Source organism: Mus caroli, unplaced genomic scaffold, assembly GCF_978045245.1.
Source record: "Mus caroli unplaced genomic scaffold, Mus_caroli_1 scaffold_14, whole genome shotgun sequence".
NCBI lineage: Eukaryota > Metazoa > Chordata > Mammalia > Rodentia > Muridae > Mus > Mus caroli.
In genome coordinates, this window is record NW_028227269.1 from 89,922,671 (window position 1) to 89,941,996 (window position 19,326).

The following is a 19,326-nucleotide window of genomic DNA, read 5'->3' on the forward strand; positions in this document are numbered from 1 at the left end:
ATAATTCCTCCAACAAAGCCACACCTCCTAATAGTGTTTCTTCCTATGGGCCTATGGGGGTTGATTATATTCAAACCAGCACACCCCATCAGTCACGGATTGTCCAATTGTTAGGTAAGCATGACCCACAGAGAGCAGGGACTGCTGTGCCCAGCTGTCTCATACTGGTATTCCCAACTCCTAAATGTTTTACGTGAATGGACTAGTTGTTGATGCATGTTCAGGCAGTTTATTCTGTTTTGTGTTCCACAGATGGTAAGACAGACCACAAATTCTGCTCAATGAGCTAGCGTACTCTCTGGAAGAGACTATTGGAATTTTAACATTTTAATATTTAAAGATATAGGAAAATTCACCATTAAAAAGTTTTCCCCTGCTGGGCAAGGTGGCACCCATCTTGAATCCCAGCACTCAGGAGGCAGAAAAGCTGATCCCTGAGTTCGAAGCCAGTCTGCTCTACAGAGTAAGTTCTGCAATACAGAAAAACCCTGGTTTTCTGGAGGTGGGGGGCACCACCAAGGAAACTTTCCCCTTTTTCCATGGCATGACTGTACCTTTCAGTACAATGAATAAGATAATTTACAGCAGATCATTTTAAGTGTACTTTCTTTTGAAGGCAGCCCCCAGGAAAATGTATGTTTATGTATGTCTGAGGATATATTTGTATATATGCACATACATGTAAGCATATTGTTATGCGCATATGTTAAGTAGTTGTGCAACACATACACACAAACAAACATATACACCAATGTTTACAATGATGATGGAAAACGATGAACCAGTGATAATAGCTAGTCAGGGCATGAGGACAACACATTCCTTGCCTATTTTATTAAAGAAGAAGAAGGAAGAAGGAAGGAAGGAGGAAGAGAAGGAAGAGGAGAGGAGGAAGAGGAGGAGGAGAAAGAAGAACAAGAAGAAGAACAAGAAGAAGAAGAACAAGAAAGAGAGAGAAAGAGAAAGAAAGAAGGAAAGAAAGAAAAGAGAGAAAGAGAGAGAAAGAGAGAAAGAAAGGAGGGGGTAGTGAGGAAAGATGGAGCAGGAAAACAATGATGATGATGATGATGATGGTAGTGGTGGTGGTGATGGTGATAACAATGACAGCAGTGATATCTGACTTCACTAAGGAAGCCATTTCTCTGGTCTACCTAAAGGCTCATTAGCCCCACCGCTGGAGTCACTCACATAGTCCACAGTAGGTTTCATACACACTTCTCTTGTCTTTGCTCAATAAACAAAAAGGTACTAAGTAAGCTCCTAAGCTCACATACCACCTTCTAGATAGAGAATAAATTAGGGAGACAGAATTATTTTATTGGGTAGAGAGACCATAAGCGAGAACACTAAGCCAGTCTTCTCTCAAGAAGCCTGTACCCATGTCCCCTGTGTATACCGTCCCTTTCCTAAGCACCACTCTTAATGTCTTGGCTATATCAAAGCTGCTTATTAGGCTTCGGGGGTAGCTCTGTTGGTAGGGTATTTGCCTAGCATGCACAAAGCTCTGGGTTCAATCCCAGCATCACATAAACTGGGGACATGTAATCTCAGCACCGGGGATGCAGAGACAGAAGGATCAGGAGTTCAAGACCACCTTCAACTACACAGTGAGATTGAAGTTGGCTTGGGCTGCATCTGACCTGTTGTGAAATGCAAAGCAAAGCAAAGCAAAGCAAAGCAAAGCAAAGCAAAGCAAAGCAAAGCAAAGCAAAGCAAAGCAAAGCAAAGCAAAGCAAAGCAAAGCAAAGCAAAGCAAAGCAAAGCAAAGCAGAGCTGCCGTTTCTCGACTTCAGCAAGAAACTAAATACAAAGAAAGTGAAGGAGTAAATATATGACCACATTCAGTTGGTGCATTTCCAGGGAAAAGCTAACTTGAGGGGAGGGCGTGGAGTGCTCTCAGCCTCCCTGAGGAAGTATCAGTTACGTAAAATTTTGAGCGAAATGTTGGAGGGAGAGGCTCTGAGGCTGAGGAAAGAGCACAGAGAACAGTCTAAGACAGCAAGGGTGTGAGCGGTGACGGGGCAGAACCCGCTCTAGTGAAATGTATTCCTGGGTATGTCCTCTCGAAAGGTCATCAGTTACATCTAGAAGCGAAGAACACTTCGAGGTAGTGAGAAAAGAAGACTGCGTCTGTCGAGGAGGGAAATACATATGCATGTCTACATATGCACCCCTACCCACCACCCACCCGCAGGAGCCAGAATGAACCACTGGGCTGCTCTTCAAGATGAAATCTCTCTTGCTTCTGTCTTATATGGCTGACATCATCTCTCACCCCACCCCCACCCCCACCCCCAAAAACAAATGGCTCTTTCTCTGGCCCCAAATAATTAGCTTCTCCAGACACAATGGGAAGGTCTCAGCCCAAGCTTCTGGGGGGGGACATGCGAAGGGTAAGGGGATATCAGTGTTTCACTGGGGCAATGGGACAAATGTTCCGGAAATGAAAGGGTTTTGAGAAATGTTTTTAATTATGCGTATCCTGCAGTATCTGCATAATGGGTTCAATTCAGCCCTGGTTGCCAGCAGAACGGCCATGCCCGTAGACGAAGGTCAGCACACAGGGTAATGAGGGGGCAGGAAGTCTCTGCTGATAACCATGCCTTCATATCCTTTCTCTAAAAATTTGAGGGTGAACTGTGTTATTTTAGTCAATCTGTCAGCATTTTCAAACACAGGCAGCACGGATGTGCACTTTGCACATAGGTGAAATTGATTTTGGCTTGTAAAGCATCTTTGTGAAGATTGTAGGTGATGGGTAAGCTGACTGCCACATTCTTTGCGTGGAATTTTAAGGCCAAATGAAACCTTATTAAGTCAAGTCAAAGTTTTGGTAGCTACAAAAAGTTGGGAACCCTAGGGCTAACAAGCTCAGTGCGAATGAAACAACAGCTCATTTTTGCTTTATTCTCAAAAACTTTCCCCTTAAAGAAACAATGGAAAGACTCAAGTTTAAATGGACTGTCTAGAAGTTTCTTTGCTTGTTTGTTTTACCCCTTGGCTCTGCTCATGATGTAGCAGAATATCTGAGCAGCAAGCTTAGGACTCAGCAAACAAGTTTTCAGTTAAATTCTTTTTAAATTTTATTCTACTTGATTTTGCTTTATGCATATATGTCTATAAGTATGTACGTGTCCCTAGTGCCCATGTCAGAAAAGGGCATTAGACACTTTGGAACTAGAGATGCAGATAGTTGTAAGCCACTATGTGGGTGCTAGGAACTGAACCCTGGTCCTCTGGAAGAGCGGCCAGTGTTCTTAGCTGCTAAGCCATCTCTCCAGCACGTATAACAGCCTACAAGTCTACAGCACAGCACATACAGAAACTGGGGTGTGAACAGTGTTCCGTGACAAAGAAGTCTTTAAGTTTTTGGCATCGACAAGTTCTGATATCAAACATTTATCAAGAGGGCCCAACTCCAAATAGTCTCATCAAGTCAGAGATGAACCCTTTATCTGTCCTCCAACACATCTCAGGGGTTGTCATGGGGCGAGTCCAGGGGAATCCTCTTGTCAGTCCCTCTCTTCTACTATCCTCGGACCTCACATCCCAAGAGTTAGACGCCCTCTCTCTTTCATCTATGTATGATAATAAAAGGGCTCCCCCCCACATTTGTATTTGTTTAATACAGCATTGGGGACACAGCCTAAGGCCATGCACATGTTTCTCTAGAGGAATGTGTTTCCTTTCCCTGGGCCAGCCACAAAGGGGTTTTATTCCCTTCAGCTCCTGCCCTAGTTTAAACTCAAAGAGGAGCTCCTTCCATGGATGGATTTGAACATTTCGGAGGCAGTGTCCATATCAGGTGCTGCTCCTAGCTGTCCAGTCACTGTTGGCATGCTTCGGTGCACGATAAAATAAGTGACTGGGTAGTCAAGGTGAGCTAACAACTCCCTGGCTTCTCTAAATTCCCCAGGGGGGAGGCTCTTTCCATTTCAATGTCTTAAAAATAAAAGATCTAGCATTAGGGACTGTCTCTTTGTCCCTAACTGCACTGTGCCCATAGCCTTGCTGCATTTTAATTGGGGCAATCAGCACAGTCCCTTTCCAGGCTGGAGTCCAAGGCCCCTTGGCTTCTCTCTTAAGTGGAGATCTTTTGTTTTTCTCTCTCCTCTGCCAAAAAGACTTCAAAGAATCCAGGGAAGGAAAGGAGTCTCCCAGATAGCGTTTTCCCTTGGTGAGTCTTTGCCTTCCCAGCTCCTCTCGGCAAGCCAGAATCTTTAGATATTAAGCAGCTGGCTAGAATAGGCTTCACTTGTCTTGTAGAAATGACTGCTAGGGACGACTCTGTCAGGATCCCTTCTTTTGCTCATAATCTTCCCTAATTCTCTTAGGTCCAAGACCACATAACTCAATGACCACAATGAAGTGTTGTGGCACAGGTACCCATATAAACAGTTCCCCCTTAGCTTAGAGACATCTCTTTCTCTGGAGTCTTGGGGACTTAGTGTCATCAAATAAGACATGGAGAATAAACTAACTACAAATTACTGATCTGACTGCAAAGTAGGCTAAAACCAAACAGCCAAAATTACTTTTCCCAGGTCCTTTTCCATGGCTGAACTGCACCACCTGCATGATGAGACAGACCTACAAATCCCATATTTCACCAGAGATCCCAATATTTTTCATGTTTAATATACACATCACACATTGCTCTTGTTCCAATTCTTATACATATTTTGCTTACATGTATATTTGTGCATCACTTGTATGTAGAGAACATCGGGGCCAGAAGAGGACATTGGAGTCTCCTGGAACTGGAGTTACAAACAGCTGTGAGCCACCCTGTAGGAGCTGGGAATTGAACTCTGGTCCTCTGGAAGAGCAGCCGAGCCCTCTCTACAGCCCCTCCGCTTCATTTAGATATTTCCTAGTCTAAAAAGAAAGTTTACTTGTTGGCCAGTGAGATGGCTCAGCAGGCAAAAGCGGTCACCACAAAAGCCTGATGACCAAGGTTCAAGACCCATCACTCACAGGGGAAGAACAGAGGGGACTCCTCTTGTGAAAGTTGTTTCTTAACCTCTGCACATTTTTCCTTGGGATGTACAGTTGAATTGTGAGAGTCAGAATCTGAACAATAAGAACCAATTACCTGAGAAAAAGTATTTTTTTTAAGGTAGATAAGTGAGAAACAGATAGTGAAAACATTTCTACGCTGTCAGGTGACCCTAAAAAGCATAAGATAGCCATTGATTTTTCGGTACACTGATGACCTGTGAACTCTCTAAGTAGTCACTGCTGGTTCCAAGCAAACATAGTAAGAACTTCGGCGAAGCCCCAGCAGTAACTGATAACTGACAAGGGAGAGCACTTTGAATTTTAGTTTACTACTTCACAAGCCATAATAGTTGGGCCTGGCTGTAAAATGAAGCTCTTTAGCAACCACAACAAAAGATCTCTCCCAACACCCACCTTTTCCTTTACCTCCTCAGAGACAAGTCCAAGTTCTTAGCTACCATGAACTGTAAAACATTAACAAAGATAACAAGAAAGAGACATGAAGTAGTTGGAAGACATGCATGGAAACACATGTGGTTGATTATCAACGGGAAATGAACAGGAGAAATCACCGGGGCACAAGCTGTGTTCCTACCAGAAGACTCGGGAGGAAGCTGAACGACTTTCTGTTAAACGCTGATCTCAGCACCCTGTCTTTGGTTGCCCACACGTAGCAGAACTGCCGAGAGGAAGTGCTTACGTGAATAAGTGATGTGTGGCTGGAAAAGCACACAGAACCTTGACAAGTGGCTTAGGCTATTTCTGATCGCCCTGGCCCGTCCTGACTCGTTCTCAGCCTTATGCAAACGTTTATACTTTAGGAATGTGAAGTTTAGTGGACGAGCTTCCAGTGGTTGCCGTAACAAATTACCACAAAATTGGTAGCTTAAAATAATGGTAATTTATTTCCACATGGTTATAGAGGCTGGAGGTCAGAAATCAGAAACACTATGTTTTAGTGTCTGTGTTGGCAGGACCACTATCCCTCCAAAGGCTTGAGGGAAGACTGCCTTCCCTGCCCCCTCTGGCTTCTGGTGGATGCTGGCAGTCCTCAGCTGGGTTGTCATCACTATGGCTTTTAAGAGCAGCATCTTCATGCCCTCTGCTCCATCTTCTCCACTCTGTCTTCTCAGTGTGGGCAAAGCCTTCCTCTCCTAAGGATACAGGTGGCTGTATTTAGGGCCTTTGAGCTCCTCCCTCTTGAAATCTTTGAGTTAACTGCTAGAACTCCTTCTCCAGATAACACTCACAGGTTAAAGGTAGTAGAACCTGCTGCCTTTGGGTGTTGCTATTACGCCTAGTAGATCATAAAATTCAGTGTTAGCAAAATCACAGAGCAGACTGCAGCGAGTGCAAGAAGTGTCACAATGCATTATGCATCCAGCATTATGAAGGAGCTTGCCGTGCTAATATGGGCTGTTTCTGTGTGATGCCTGCAGGTATATGCATGGTATTGTCAACACAACAATTGATCCACATGCTTTGTATTTAAGTTCAAATCTGAGCTACCCACCAGCTTCCAGAGTGAACACCTCTCTAACCTGTGGAATGTCTATTATCCACGCTGAGTATACTGACAGCCAAGTTTTCTTACTTCCCATTTGGCTTGAACACTACCAGCCTTCCTTCTTACTGTTAAAAACAGTCTAAGGGAGGAAGCCCAAGAGAAGTAGGCCCACGTGGTAGAGGATGGTTTGTGTGATGAGAGCGAACCCTGCAGCCTTTTATTTAGTGTGTTCTCTCCTGGGTCAAGTGGGATACTGGCAGGTTTAGAATTTGGCTCTTGTGATTTCTTTTCTTTCTTTTTTGAAACAGGGTTTCTCTGTGTAGCCCTGGCTGTCCTGCAACCCACTCTGCACACCAGACTAGCCTTGAACTCGGAGATCTGCCTGTCTCTGTCTCCCAAGTGCTGGGATTAAAGTCGTGTGCCGCCGCCACCTGGCAAAAGAATCTGTTTTTAATTTTTTGGTGGCCTTGAATTGCTGTATTCCTGCATGCTGGGACTATAGGCCTGTGCTATCTTGAAATTACTTGGGTAAACGTAAGTGGTGAAGAGCTGAGGCAAGGGGACCCTGTTAATGTGAACGGTTTTGAGCAATTAGCGCCTAAAGGTAAGGTCTAAATAAACGGTGAAAGAATCCGGATGCTTCGATTCTTATCGAAGGTCAGCTCGTCCTACCCGCCCATTTCCTCCCAGCCCTCACTATAATCTCACTACTTTCCCTCACCTCAGGCGTGTGCATGTTAGAGGGGAAGTGGGCAGTGACAGTGGGAAGAGGAAGAGAGAGGCCACACCACAGCTCACCTCTGGCTGTTCCAAGGTCTCAAGGTCAGCATGCCACATGTTAAGGCTCTCTTCTGTCACTTCTTAGCCTATAGCCTTGAGCAAATTCTGAACCCCTACCTGCCACACTGTCCTCACAGAAACATGGACGTAATACCAAGAACTTTCCTTACGTGATAATGTAAAGAATATCTAAGATGATATAGTGAGAGAACTAGGAGCCAGCAAATGTAACTTACTGAAAATAAAGACCAGCCAGGTAGCCAGGCAGTGGTGGTGCATGCCTGTGGCGGAACATGCCTGTGGTGGTGTGAATAGATTCTGTGTGAATGCTTGGCCCATAGGGAGTGGCATTATTAGGGGGTGTGGCCTTGTTGGAAGACCTGTGTTATTGTCGGTGCGGGCATTAAGGTATCCTATGCTCAAGCTAAGTCCGGTGACACAGTCCTCTTTGGCTGCCTTTGAATCAAAATGTTGAACTCTCTGCTCCTTCTCCAGCACCATATCTGCCTGGACGCTGCCATGCTTCCCACCATGTTAACGGACTAAGCCTCTGAAACTGTGAGTCAGCCCCAGTTAAATGTTTTCCTTTATAAGAATGGCCTTGGTCCTGGTGTCTCTTCATAGCAATGAAATCCTAACTAAGACAATTCCGTTAATCCCAGCACTCTGGAGTAAGAGGTAGGCCAGCCTGGTCTACAGACCTAATTCCAGGACAGACAGGGATACACAGACTCCCCGCCCCCAACCAACCAACCAAAACCCAGCCTGGCTTGGTGGTACCTATCTATAATCTCACTATTTTGGAGGTGGAGGCAGGAAGATCAGAAATTCAAGCCTGGGCTACATGAGAACCCTTTCTACAAAACTAAATAATAACAATAACCACACCTTTGTACTGATTTGTGTGATTGGCTTTTCTGTTCTTATGTGCACAATACAATACTGCGGGTTGGGTAACTTATAAAGCATATACATTCAATCCTCACAGGTTGGGAGGCTGGGAAGGCCGGGACGAGGACAGCAGATTAGGACTTGGTAAGGGTGCAGAGAGCAGCTGGTGTCATTACATGGCAGAAAGTTAAACACTGTAAGAGGAAGAGGCGCATGCTGCCTCGAGTATCTTTTATAGAATGGCAGGATCCCCTTCACAAAGGCTCCATCCTCAAGGTGAGCTAGTCATCTGTCACAGATGCCCAAAGACCAACACACTGGTGGGTAGATTTCAGCATGAATCCTGGGGAGACAAAGAATTCAAACCACGGCACCTGGGTTCCATAATCTCCCTGCAGGGAGTATGAAGAGCCCAGTGTTAGATCTCCAGCCAGACTGAACCAGTCTGGATCTGTCACATCACCCACACTGCTTTGAGCATCATGGCTCAAGCACCAAAAAAAAAAAAAAAAAAATCTGATGATTAAATATGAAAAAGTATACCCAAATGTGTGAGATATTCTGTCAAAATAAAAATGCATGTTATACAGTAGAATTTTATTTTATATATTCTTTTTAAATTCAACTTGATTTCATTTTATGTGCATGGGTATTTTGCTTGCATGTATGTGTCTGCACCACATGCGTGCAGTGCCTAAGGAAGCCAGAAAAGGACATTAGATTCCCCTGGAACTTGGTTACAGGCTGGTGTCAGCTATCAATGTAGGTGCTAGGATTCAAACCCAGGTCCTCTGGAAGAACAGCAAGAGCTCTTAACCACTGAGCCGTCACTCCAGACCACTTTTATATTTTCTTGAAATTATTTTTAATGACATGGAGGCATGTAAGAAAAAAAGAAAATTATTTTTAAAGGTAGGTCTGCATTCACTAGTTTTCTGTTGCTGTAATAAAAGACCATGATCACGGGCAACTTAGGGAGGAAAGCTTATTCTGGCTTACTCTGGCTTACGTCCCAGATGGTTGAAATCCGTAACGGTGGTGATGGCAGGTTAGCAGAGTCAGAGCCAGAAATCAGGAGCTCACACTCCCATCCTCATGAAGGAAGTAGAGAGAACAGAGTGGAAGTAGATGAGGCTATGAACTCTCAAAGCCACCCTGACCCCTACGTACTTCCTCCTGCAAGGCTCTGGCTCACAAGGGTTCCACCCCAAACCGCACCACCAAGCTTGCGACTGGGGACAGCTTTAGTTCAAACCACTACAGGTTCCTACCACCCTGCTTAAATTTGTCTCAAACTCCTGGACTCAAGTGATCATGCAGTCAGTCTCTCAAGTAGTTGGGACTAGAAGCATGCTCACCCCACATAGAGCTCCGTGTGGGTATTCTAGGTAATGCTCTACCACATCGGCCCTTTAAATGTTTGTTTGTTTGTTATTTTGGCAAGGTCTTACTAAATTTCTCCACGCTTTACAACTAGGCTTGACTTCAGATCATAGGTTTTTTTGTTTGTTTTTTGTTTTTAAATAAATAAAACGAGCAAACTATTTAACCCATCAACAGAAAAACATACCAAGCCTACCTTTTTGACTCTATTGTAGAGACAACAATATCCTCTACTTCTGTATATAAGATATCCTCCTTCTAAATCCTAGGACCTGTGGATTTATTATCTCACATGGCAAAGGGATTTAGCAGATATGATTATGTTAAGGAACCTGAGTGTGGAGGTTTGAACACTAATGGCCCCCATAGCCTCAAACATTTGGCTGCTTGGTCATTAGGGAACGGCACTACTTAACAGATATTTGGAAGTATGGCCCTTTTGTGATCCAGAAGTGTGTCAGTGGGGGTGGGATTTGGGGTTTCAAATGTTCAAGCCAGGCCCAGTGTCTCTCTCTCTCCTTCCTACTGACTACCAATCTGGATGCAGCTCTCACCTACCTCTGTAGCACCATGTCTACCTGTGTGCTACCATGCTTCCTGCCAAGACAGTAATCTGCCAAACCTTTGAACCTGTAAGCCAACCCTATAAGAGTTGCTGTGGTCATGGTGTCTCTTCACAGCAATAGAATACTGACTGAGACATTAAGATAGAGATATTATTCATCTAAGCCCTATGTAACCACAATAGCCTTGGAAAATGGAAGAGGGAGGCACTAAAATGTTGTCACTTCAGAACAACAACACAGAACAATACTATAATACAGTTCTGATGTTGGAGACAGAGGAAGGGGTCCCAGGTCAAAGAACTTGGAAGGCCTACGGAGTCTACAAAGGACCAGGGAACGGATTCTTGCCTAGAATCTCGAAAATGGAACACCATTCTGTACTACTGAAAGGCAGGATTACAGGTGATCAGCTCACCTTATTGAAGCCATCAAGTGTGTGGTAATCTGTTACAGCTGTAAGCACGGGACCACTACAATCCCAGGCTTATCCAGCCCTTGGTATGCAGTAACACAGTAAGTGGTCATGTCACCAGGTGAGCACGGGACTTGAGGTGGGGAGTGGGATGTGGTGTGGAGGATGGGGAAGAATGAGGCCTGACAACTGCCTGTCTTCTCTGAGCTTCACAGCGCAGCCTCTGATAATTAAGGTGCAACAAAGCAGGAGCTCTACCTTCTATGACCATCTCCTCCTCTGAAGACGCTGATTCCAAAGGTCTCGGGTATAAATCTGTCCCTGTTTAGAGATGGGCAATGGGTCACACTAGAGAACCGTCCATGTCTATGTGTCTAGAGTCTACAATATAGGAGCTGATTGAATGTAATTCTAATTCCTCATAGATCATATATATAAGTATCCATGCAGACAAACTGATAGTCAGAACCGAGAGTTAAAACTTTGAAAATGACCCAGAACGCACACACTGTTTTATGTGCTCAAGTCAAGCAAAACCTTATCATGGTAAAGCGCGGGGGTGGGGGTGGGGGGATGTCATTGCTCTCTCCGTTGTGTTTCCAGGATGTGGAGCTCAGAAAGAAGTTGAACCCCAGAAGTATCAAAGACCTCTTACGGAAAAGGCCCTTCCAGAGCCTGTTCCAAACCAGAACCTTCCTTAGCTTCCTTCCTGGCTCACCTGTTTCCTTGTGAGGTGGTGAGGTGCTGCTCCAGGGTGTGTCATCTTCAAACTGGACCCAGTTGCTGATGGCTGAGGCCAGGTCAGGTGTGGGCTGCACGGGGCTCCCCGGAGGGGAGGCTGCTTCGGAGATGAGTCCCATCTTCTCAGAGGAGTCATCCTGCTCAGAGTGTGAAAGGTCCTGGGAGCCTTCATCCACGGCATGGTTCTCCCCAGACGAGCTCTCAGACCGCTCTGAGGAAGATGACAGTCCTGGGAAGTGCTCTTCAGTGCCCCCTATGGCAGATACCAAACACTAACATCACACAAGGAAGGATGCCTATCAGAGCTGGCTCCCCAGGGGAAAGGGATGTGTGTCTTCTTCATTGGAGGATAAAACGGCTATGCTAATCTACCTCCATGCTAAGAACGTTTAAAACCTGTAATCTCACTTGTTTCCAGTCACTATCCAAGACAGCTGAGAAAAAAAATTCCCCATGATTGTATCTATTTATGTACATAGGAGTGTATATGGTGTGTATCTATGTGTTTGTGGGAGGTAGGGGGGATGGAGGATGTCAGCTGTTTTCCTTGATTGTTCTCGACTTTGCGGGGTGATGTAGTCAGTTTATACATATGAGGGGATACACTAGTCAGTGAATACTGTGTGTACCGGTGGAGGCTGGAGATCAATACCGAGATGCCGTTCTCAACTACCCTCTACCTGACTTTATGAGCCAAGGTCTTTTTAGTGAGTCAGGGACTTGCCTGTCTCTATCTACCTCCCAACTCTCGATGCTGGGGCTGCAGTCTTGTGCTGTTGGCTACATTATGCGGGTGCTTGAGATGAGATCCAGGTTCCAGTGCTCACACAGCTGGTACTCCATCAGCTAAGCTATCTCTCTCCAGCCCTTGCCCATTATCTTTAATCTCAGCTTCTATGCCCAGTTTGAGAGCCACACATTCAATGGCAACAGAGGCCAAGCAGGAAATATTCCTGAGCTGTGTGGAACAAATGAGAAGTGGTAAGGAATAGTAGTTGGGGGGGGGGGGTCTATGGCCCAACAGTAGAGCTCTTTTCTGTGTGAGCGCACGCACACACACACACACACACACACACAATTCAAATTTCAAACTCTGTTCTGGACAAATTAGTTCTCTGTAGGCACTAGGTACAAAAGTTTTCCCAGATCCTCCCAAGTTCTCTACCCACCCAACTTCATATTCTTTCTCTTACACACACACACACACACAAAACAAAAACAAAACAACCAAAAAACACAAACAACAACAAAACCCAAAACAAAATCCAAAAACCACACTCCCCCAAAAGACATAAAAACAAAAACAACAACAAAAGAGATGAAAATGAAAACAAACCAAAAAAAGTGAAAATCAGCAAGAAAAAAACAAACCCCAAAAGTTTGTGATAACCGTACATGTGTGTGAGCAGATGCATGCATGTACATCTGCATGGACGGAGGCCAGGAGAGATCACTTAACTCTCCTGCTCGAAGTCACTTTGCCTTGTCCCTTGGAAACAAGGCCTCTCACTGGATCTGGAACTAGACCGACTGGTGGCCATTAGGCTGCAGCATCTTCCTACCTAGTGCCCTCCACGGCACTGGGATTAGAGATGCATGCAGCCATGCTAGGCTAGCTGCACAGGCCCTAGCAACTTGAAATTAGGCCAATGGTTGCACAGCAAGCACATTTGCTGAGGAATTTCCCAGCCGTCAAGACGTTCTGAGTATGTACATCTCTGTGCGAGGCACTTTCAGCACATCTCAATCCGGATTGGGCACATTTAAGGCTACCCACGTGGATGCCACACTGGACCGTGTACCCCTTGACTGCCACTTTCCATCTGTGCAGGCGAAGCTGTGGAGAGCCCAGCTGGTGCAGGTGAAGTCGAAGCGAACCAACTTACATGGTGCTACAAATATCCCTGCATCTATCTTGACCTTCATCCCTGAGCATCACTCTCCTGAAGGACATATGGTCACTTCTACTGTGGTCCAGGACAATAACGCTGAGCTCTTTGACTGGACCATACACTCCACCTGGCATCTTACATCTGATGACTGATGCTTACAAAAGCTCCCAAGGCAGGTCCGTGATCAATTCTCTTACATAGACAATGCAGCAATTCAGAGACAAATCATTCTGGAGGCTAGGCATGGTGTGCCAGACTGTAAACCCAGCAATCATGAAGCAGAGGTAGGAGGACTGATGTGGAGTCAAGGCCAGCCTAGTCTACATAGCGAGTTCTAAGACAACTAAGATTATAGTGAAAAATATACTTAGAGCAGAACACCAGCCAGGTATGGTGGCACATGCTGTTAGTCCCAGAACTTGGGAGGCAGAGGCAGGTGGATCTCTGAATTTAAGGCTAGCCTCATCTACTGAGCAAATTCCAGGTCAACCAGGACTACACAGAAGAAATCCTGTGTAGAAAAACAAACAAAACAAAACAACAAAACAAAACAAAACAAAAAACAGAAAAGAGCAGAACAAAACAAGAAACCAGAAGAAATGCTAGACAGATGTGGGCAAGAGTGCTTGCTCTGAAAGCATGAGAATCTGAGTTCAATCCTCAGTGCCCACAGATAAACCAGGCGTGGCCACACACCGATAACCCCAGCATTGAGTAGAAACAAGCAGTTCCTAGGGAGCTTACTGGTCAACCAGCCTAGCTCAAACAATGGGCTTCTGTTTTGTTGGTAGACCCTGTCTCAAGACAACACAGAATGAAGACACGTGATGTCCTGCTGTAGCCTTCACCTAGATGGGCATGGCCTGTGCAGACGGCACACACCTGCCACCTTACCCCACACACAAATCATTCACCCAGGGGCATACCGTTCATCTGTGATGAGGACAAGGTTAGAGTTTTGTAATCTCGCTCAGAACCTGTCTGTCACTTTTAACAATTACACTTTCAAAATTGAAAAAAAAAAATCCAAATGGCTGGTGGGAATAACCATGAAAAAGACCAAGAGTCAAACAGTATGTGATTAGAAGTTGGGTCCCTTGGAAGAATAAAGCATGTGCCCCTGTGGTATGGGACCAAATGGCTTTTTCTTTTTTCCTTTATTAGAATCCCACTGTGGATGACCAAGACCCAGACTCACCCTCTAAAGGGGTGGGGAACAATGGCTCTTCACTGAAGGAGACCCACTCTGACTGGTGGGTGGCAATGACATGGTCCAAGGTCGTCATGCTAAGAGGGTGCTGTTCATCTTCAAGCTGCTGACCTCAAGTGGACCCCAGAAAGATGTCTGGGGTGAACAGGGCAGCAAGGGGGCTTGGGCTACAGTCTGTCTCAGAGGTCTTGTAAACGGCAGCACTGGGAAAGGAGGTAAGACCAGTCTTCCTTGTCCTTAGTTCATCTGCCAGGCAGAGATCTGTTTAAATAAGCAAAGAAATGGAAATGGGTAAACATCGCATCATACTGAATCCACACAGGTTTGTGCTTTGAACTCCAAGATGAGGTTTGGGGCAGTTTCCAACATGCCGGGTAGGTTTCATGTCACCTCCTCTTCTGCCACCAATCACTCTCTATTAAAACCAAGATCACCCAGATAAGGGTTTAGAATTGACCATCAACTGACCACTCAAATTTTAGCAATGAGAGTCCCCGATTTTCCCACTGTTTCAGAAACACTGTTATCTGTAATGGGAGGCTAACTAACGGCCCTTATTAAGTATTAAAACTTGTTCAGCGTGCTCTCACCATTTTTTACCCAGATGGTGAAATAAAAGCATGCACCCAAGTGCTTTCCTGCCTCGGGCAAGTAACTTTTTGAGAATCTGATTTGAATCTCTGGCCAGAACCCAGCAGCTCCCAAATGGCATCTCTCACCATGATTAACCAATCGAGAAGGAACAAAATAGAGCAAAACAATCAGGGAATCTTGTCTTGTTCATTTATGTAAGAGGTTGGGGCAGACTTGCTTTACTGAAGAAAAAGAAAAAAGTGAGTTAAGTACATTTTCAATCCAGGTCAGTTTGAGTTAGTACATAAATGTCAACTCTTTACTTGCACGCCAGTTATGTTCTGTGGATGTTCAATATTATTTAATTGGCTTACAGTTCTCTTCATGTCTTTTGACAACCCAAACCAAGCTTTTGATTTTATGATGAACGAATAAGGATTAATGAAAAATGAATGTGCTTTGCAGATGAGCTACTACTGTCTGTCCTGAGCACGACTGTCCTTGCTAACACACTATTCAGATGGTCGAATAGTGCCATAACTATTCACTAAAATGACATAACTCAGCCTCCACAATAACAATAATAGTTAAACTCTGCTCTAAGTTTTAATCTTCAGTGAACAATTTATACTCAGAGAAAAATAAGTATAAAAACAATTAATAGTTTTGCCTTGATGGGAAAAGGTGTTTTTTTATACTTCTTAAAGTAAATGCTTATATAAAATTTATAATGATCAGAAACCTATCTTTGTACAGTCCTTCACTTAAGTTGTTAGTGTACTGGTCTGTTGTTTGTTTTTTGAGACCATCTCGTATATCCGAGGCCATCTTTGCTATGTGGAAAAACTTATTATCTTCCTGCACCCACCTCCTCTGCTGAGACTACAGGTGTACAGAGGTATGCATGATTTAAATCAGTGCGTCTCAACCCCTTTCGGGGTACAATGACACTTTTACAGGGGTCACATATCAGATATCTTGCAATCAAATATTTACATTATGACTCATAACGGTAGCAAAAACACAGTCATGAAGTAGCAATGAAAATAATTTTATGGTGGTGGTGGTGGGGGGGGTCACCACAACATGAGGAATTGGGTCAAAAGGTCAAGGCATTAGGAAAGCTGAGATCTACTGGCTTTAAGTTGTACTGTGGGTCAAACTCAGGACTTCCTGCAAGGAAGGTGAGCACTCTATGAACCGAGTTTAACAGCTCTCATCTTCCATAGTAGATGACTAGGAAGTAGTAGATGACATAGTAGATGACTAGTAGGTGACAATATAGTTCTTTTATAGATGAAAAAAGAAATCTGAGTTGAGAGAAATTAGGTGACCTATTCAACACTTAAAATGTGCCCCTAGCATTCTGAAAACACTTCTTCTAGGATTTTAAGGAGGAAAAATGTCATGGTTTCAGGTCAAGCCGACTCTTGTTTTCCATGGTAGCATTCTATATAAAGAATGATCAAATAGAAGCCACAACAAACAGGTACTCTGGAAACATCAAACTGTGGGTAACAGATCCAATCCCTGAGGCAAGATCCTCTGGTGCCAAAACACTGTAATCTTTGAGTTACAGCCACACACACACACACACACACACACACACACACACACACACACACAAGCACTTCAGAGTCTATGCACACTGTCATACAACTAAGTAGTTTACGAACATCAACTGCAATGAACCGAGACTTCCTGAGAAATTCCCCATGTGGGTATCTGCCAGAACACCCAAGGCGCACCAAGGCTGGAATGTCCACAAGTCTCTACTCCAAGGCCCTCCCCCGAGATCCTTACCAGCCACAGGACTGGACATGTGCAAGCAGCCTGGAGAATGTTGCTGTTCTGAACCAGATCTTACCTCAAGTGACTCAGCCACAAGCTCGAGGACTGCTTCCCATGACTGGCTGCCTGTGAGCTCTTCTTTAGCCCAGTCAACATTAATGCCACTGTCACTCAGTGTGGTCATGGCTGTGAGCCAAGATAATACAGCAAAACTCAAGAGTGGGATTCGGTTTCTCAGAAACAGCAGCTGGATGTGAGGCCGCACCCCCCGCTGGGCCTCTCAGGAAAGAAAGCCACAATGCAAGGCATGTGCTGACACATGCCTCGTCACAGCTCCGTGGGGAAAACATCCTGCCTATCCCACAATGGTGAGGCCAGCAAAATCCATGGAAAAGTGGGGTTGGAGGGATGGACAGGGAGAAGGAAAGAAAACGTGAAGGGGGCAGAAAACCCTAAGACCAGGTAGGCTCTTCAGGATCAATAGCTCCCAGGGGTGTGTGTGTGTGTGTGTGTGTGTGTGTGTGTACCTTTTAACATGTGAGTTCCAGATATCAAGCATAGATTATCAGTAGTAGTGGCAAATGCCTTTACTTGCTGATCCATCTCATGGCCCAATGCATACATGACTGGTGTCCTAGTTAGGGTCACTATTGCTGAGAAATACCATGACCAAAGCAACTTTTGAGGAAAGGGTTTATTTCAGCTTACACTTCCAGGAAACACGCCATCACTGAGGGAAATAAGGAAGGGCAGGAACTGGAGGCAGGAATTGATGCAGAGGCCATGGAAGGGTGCTATTTACTGGCTTGCTTCCCATGGCTTGCTCATCCTGCTTCTTATAGAACCCAGGACCTCCTGCCCAGAGTGGGCTGGGCTCTCCCTATCAATCTCTAGTTTAAAAAGTGCCTATAGGCCAATCTTTTTTTTTTTAATTTATTTTTTAATTAGGTATTTTCTTCATTTACATTTCAAACATTATCCCAAAATGTCCCCCAGACCCTCCCCCCTCCCAACTCCCCTACCCACCCATTCCCACTTCTTGGCCCTGGTGTTCCCCTGTAATGAGGAATATAAAGTTTGCAAGACCAAGGGGCCTCTCTTCCCAATGATGGCCGTCTTGGCCATCTTCTGATACATATGCAGCTAGAGACACGAGCTCCAGGGGGGTACTGGTCAGTTCATATTGTTGTTCCACCTATATGGTTGCAGACCCCTTTAGCTCCTTGGGTACTTTCTCTATCTCCTCCATTGGGGGCCCTGTGTTCCATCCAATAGCTGACTGTGAGCATACACTTCTGTGTTTGCTAGGCCCCAGCATAGTCTCACAAGAGACAGCTATATCAGGGTCCTTTCAGCAAAATCTTGCTGGATATAGGCCAATCTTAAGGAGACATTTTCTGAATTGGGGTTCCCTTCTCTCAGATGACTCTAGCCTATGTCGAGTTGAGATAAAATTAACCAGCACAATTGCTTGAACTCATAGTTCAACTCATATTTCAACACTAGGAATAGCAAAAGTCACTTCACCATTCAAAGGACTCAGTGGGACCTGTGAACACCAAGCGCTCAGTAGTGGGCACAATAAGCCTTCAGCAATAGTGAGACAGATAGGCTGCAGCCATTGAGCAGTGAGCGGGTAGACTGTTGGCCTGGCATGTGTGAGGCCCTGGGCTCAACACTATCACTGCATAAACTGAGCATGGTGGTACACTCCTATAATCCCAGCACTCAGGCAGTGGAGGCAGGAGGATTAGAAGTTTGAGGCTATCCTAGTTACAATTTTCGACTAGCCTGGGGTTACAGGAGACTCTCTCAGAAACAAACAAAGCAGCGACAAGAACAGCAGGTGACCTCACAGAGGGATTACCCCAGGCCAGGTACCATTCCAAACCCAAGTAGGTGTCACCCATTGTCATCACAGCTGTTCTTCAGTGTCTCATCTGAGGTGCTACAGTGTTTTTTTGTTTTTTGTTTTGTTTTGCTTTGGGGGGAGAAAGTCATTGGATTGGAATGCAGATCTATAAAGCTACCCCATTTCTGTAATCCATCCTCTCTCCAGTGATTTCCCCTTTCACCCATGATCAGAGCAGAACTCTGAGATGCTAAGGAGAGCTAAGCGCTTAGTTAGAGGGGACCCAGAGGCCCATTCTGAAACTTCCTTTTAGCAGACAGACAGATGCATATTCTGCCTGAAAAAAACCAAACCACCACTCAGCAGGAATACAGAAAAGAAGAGCCCCCAAGGGAGTCTCTACTTTTCCTTAGCTTATTTAGATCAGATATGAGCCAAAGAGAGGCTGACAGGACACGTACTGCCGGGAACCGCCCAGCATATCCCCATGAAATGCATTCTAGGTACATGTCGTGAGATGTGCAACGCTCGGAGCTCAAAAGCCACAGGGGAACCTAGTAATTGTGAAGCTCAGTTCATGCTGGAATTAGTTCCTCAGTAAAAACCTCATGCCACTTTTAGCCTGTGATTCACGAAGTGAGGCTGGGAGTCACCACAGATGAGCAGTGAGTCACCGTCAGCAGCAGGAGCGACGCAGAGACAACAGAAATCCCACGGACGGCTGGGT

The 19,326-nt window shown here is 45.1% G+C and overlaps 1 protein-coding gene across 1 annotated transcript in view; it reads right to left on the minus strand.

Annotated features, from left to right (window-relative positions):
* Ston2 (stonin 2) overlaps window positions 1–19,326 on the minus strand; it is a 157,280-nt gene that overhangs the window by 106,576 nt on the left and 31,378 nt on the right. The window contains exons 2-3 of the mRNA XM_021179014.3: window positions 14,372–14,644; window positions 11,259–11,534 (exon numbers count right to left, since the gene is read on the minus strand). Of these exons, the coding sequence (XP_021034673.1) occupies window positions 11,259–11,534; window positions 14,372–14,459 (364 nt within the window). The 5' untranslated portion in view covers window positions 14,460–14,644. The remainder of the gene's footprint in view (window positions 1–11,258; window positions 11,535–14,371; window positions 14,645–19,326) is intronic.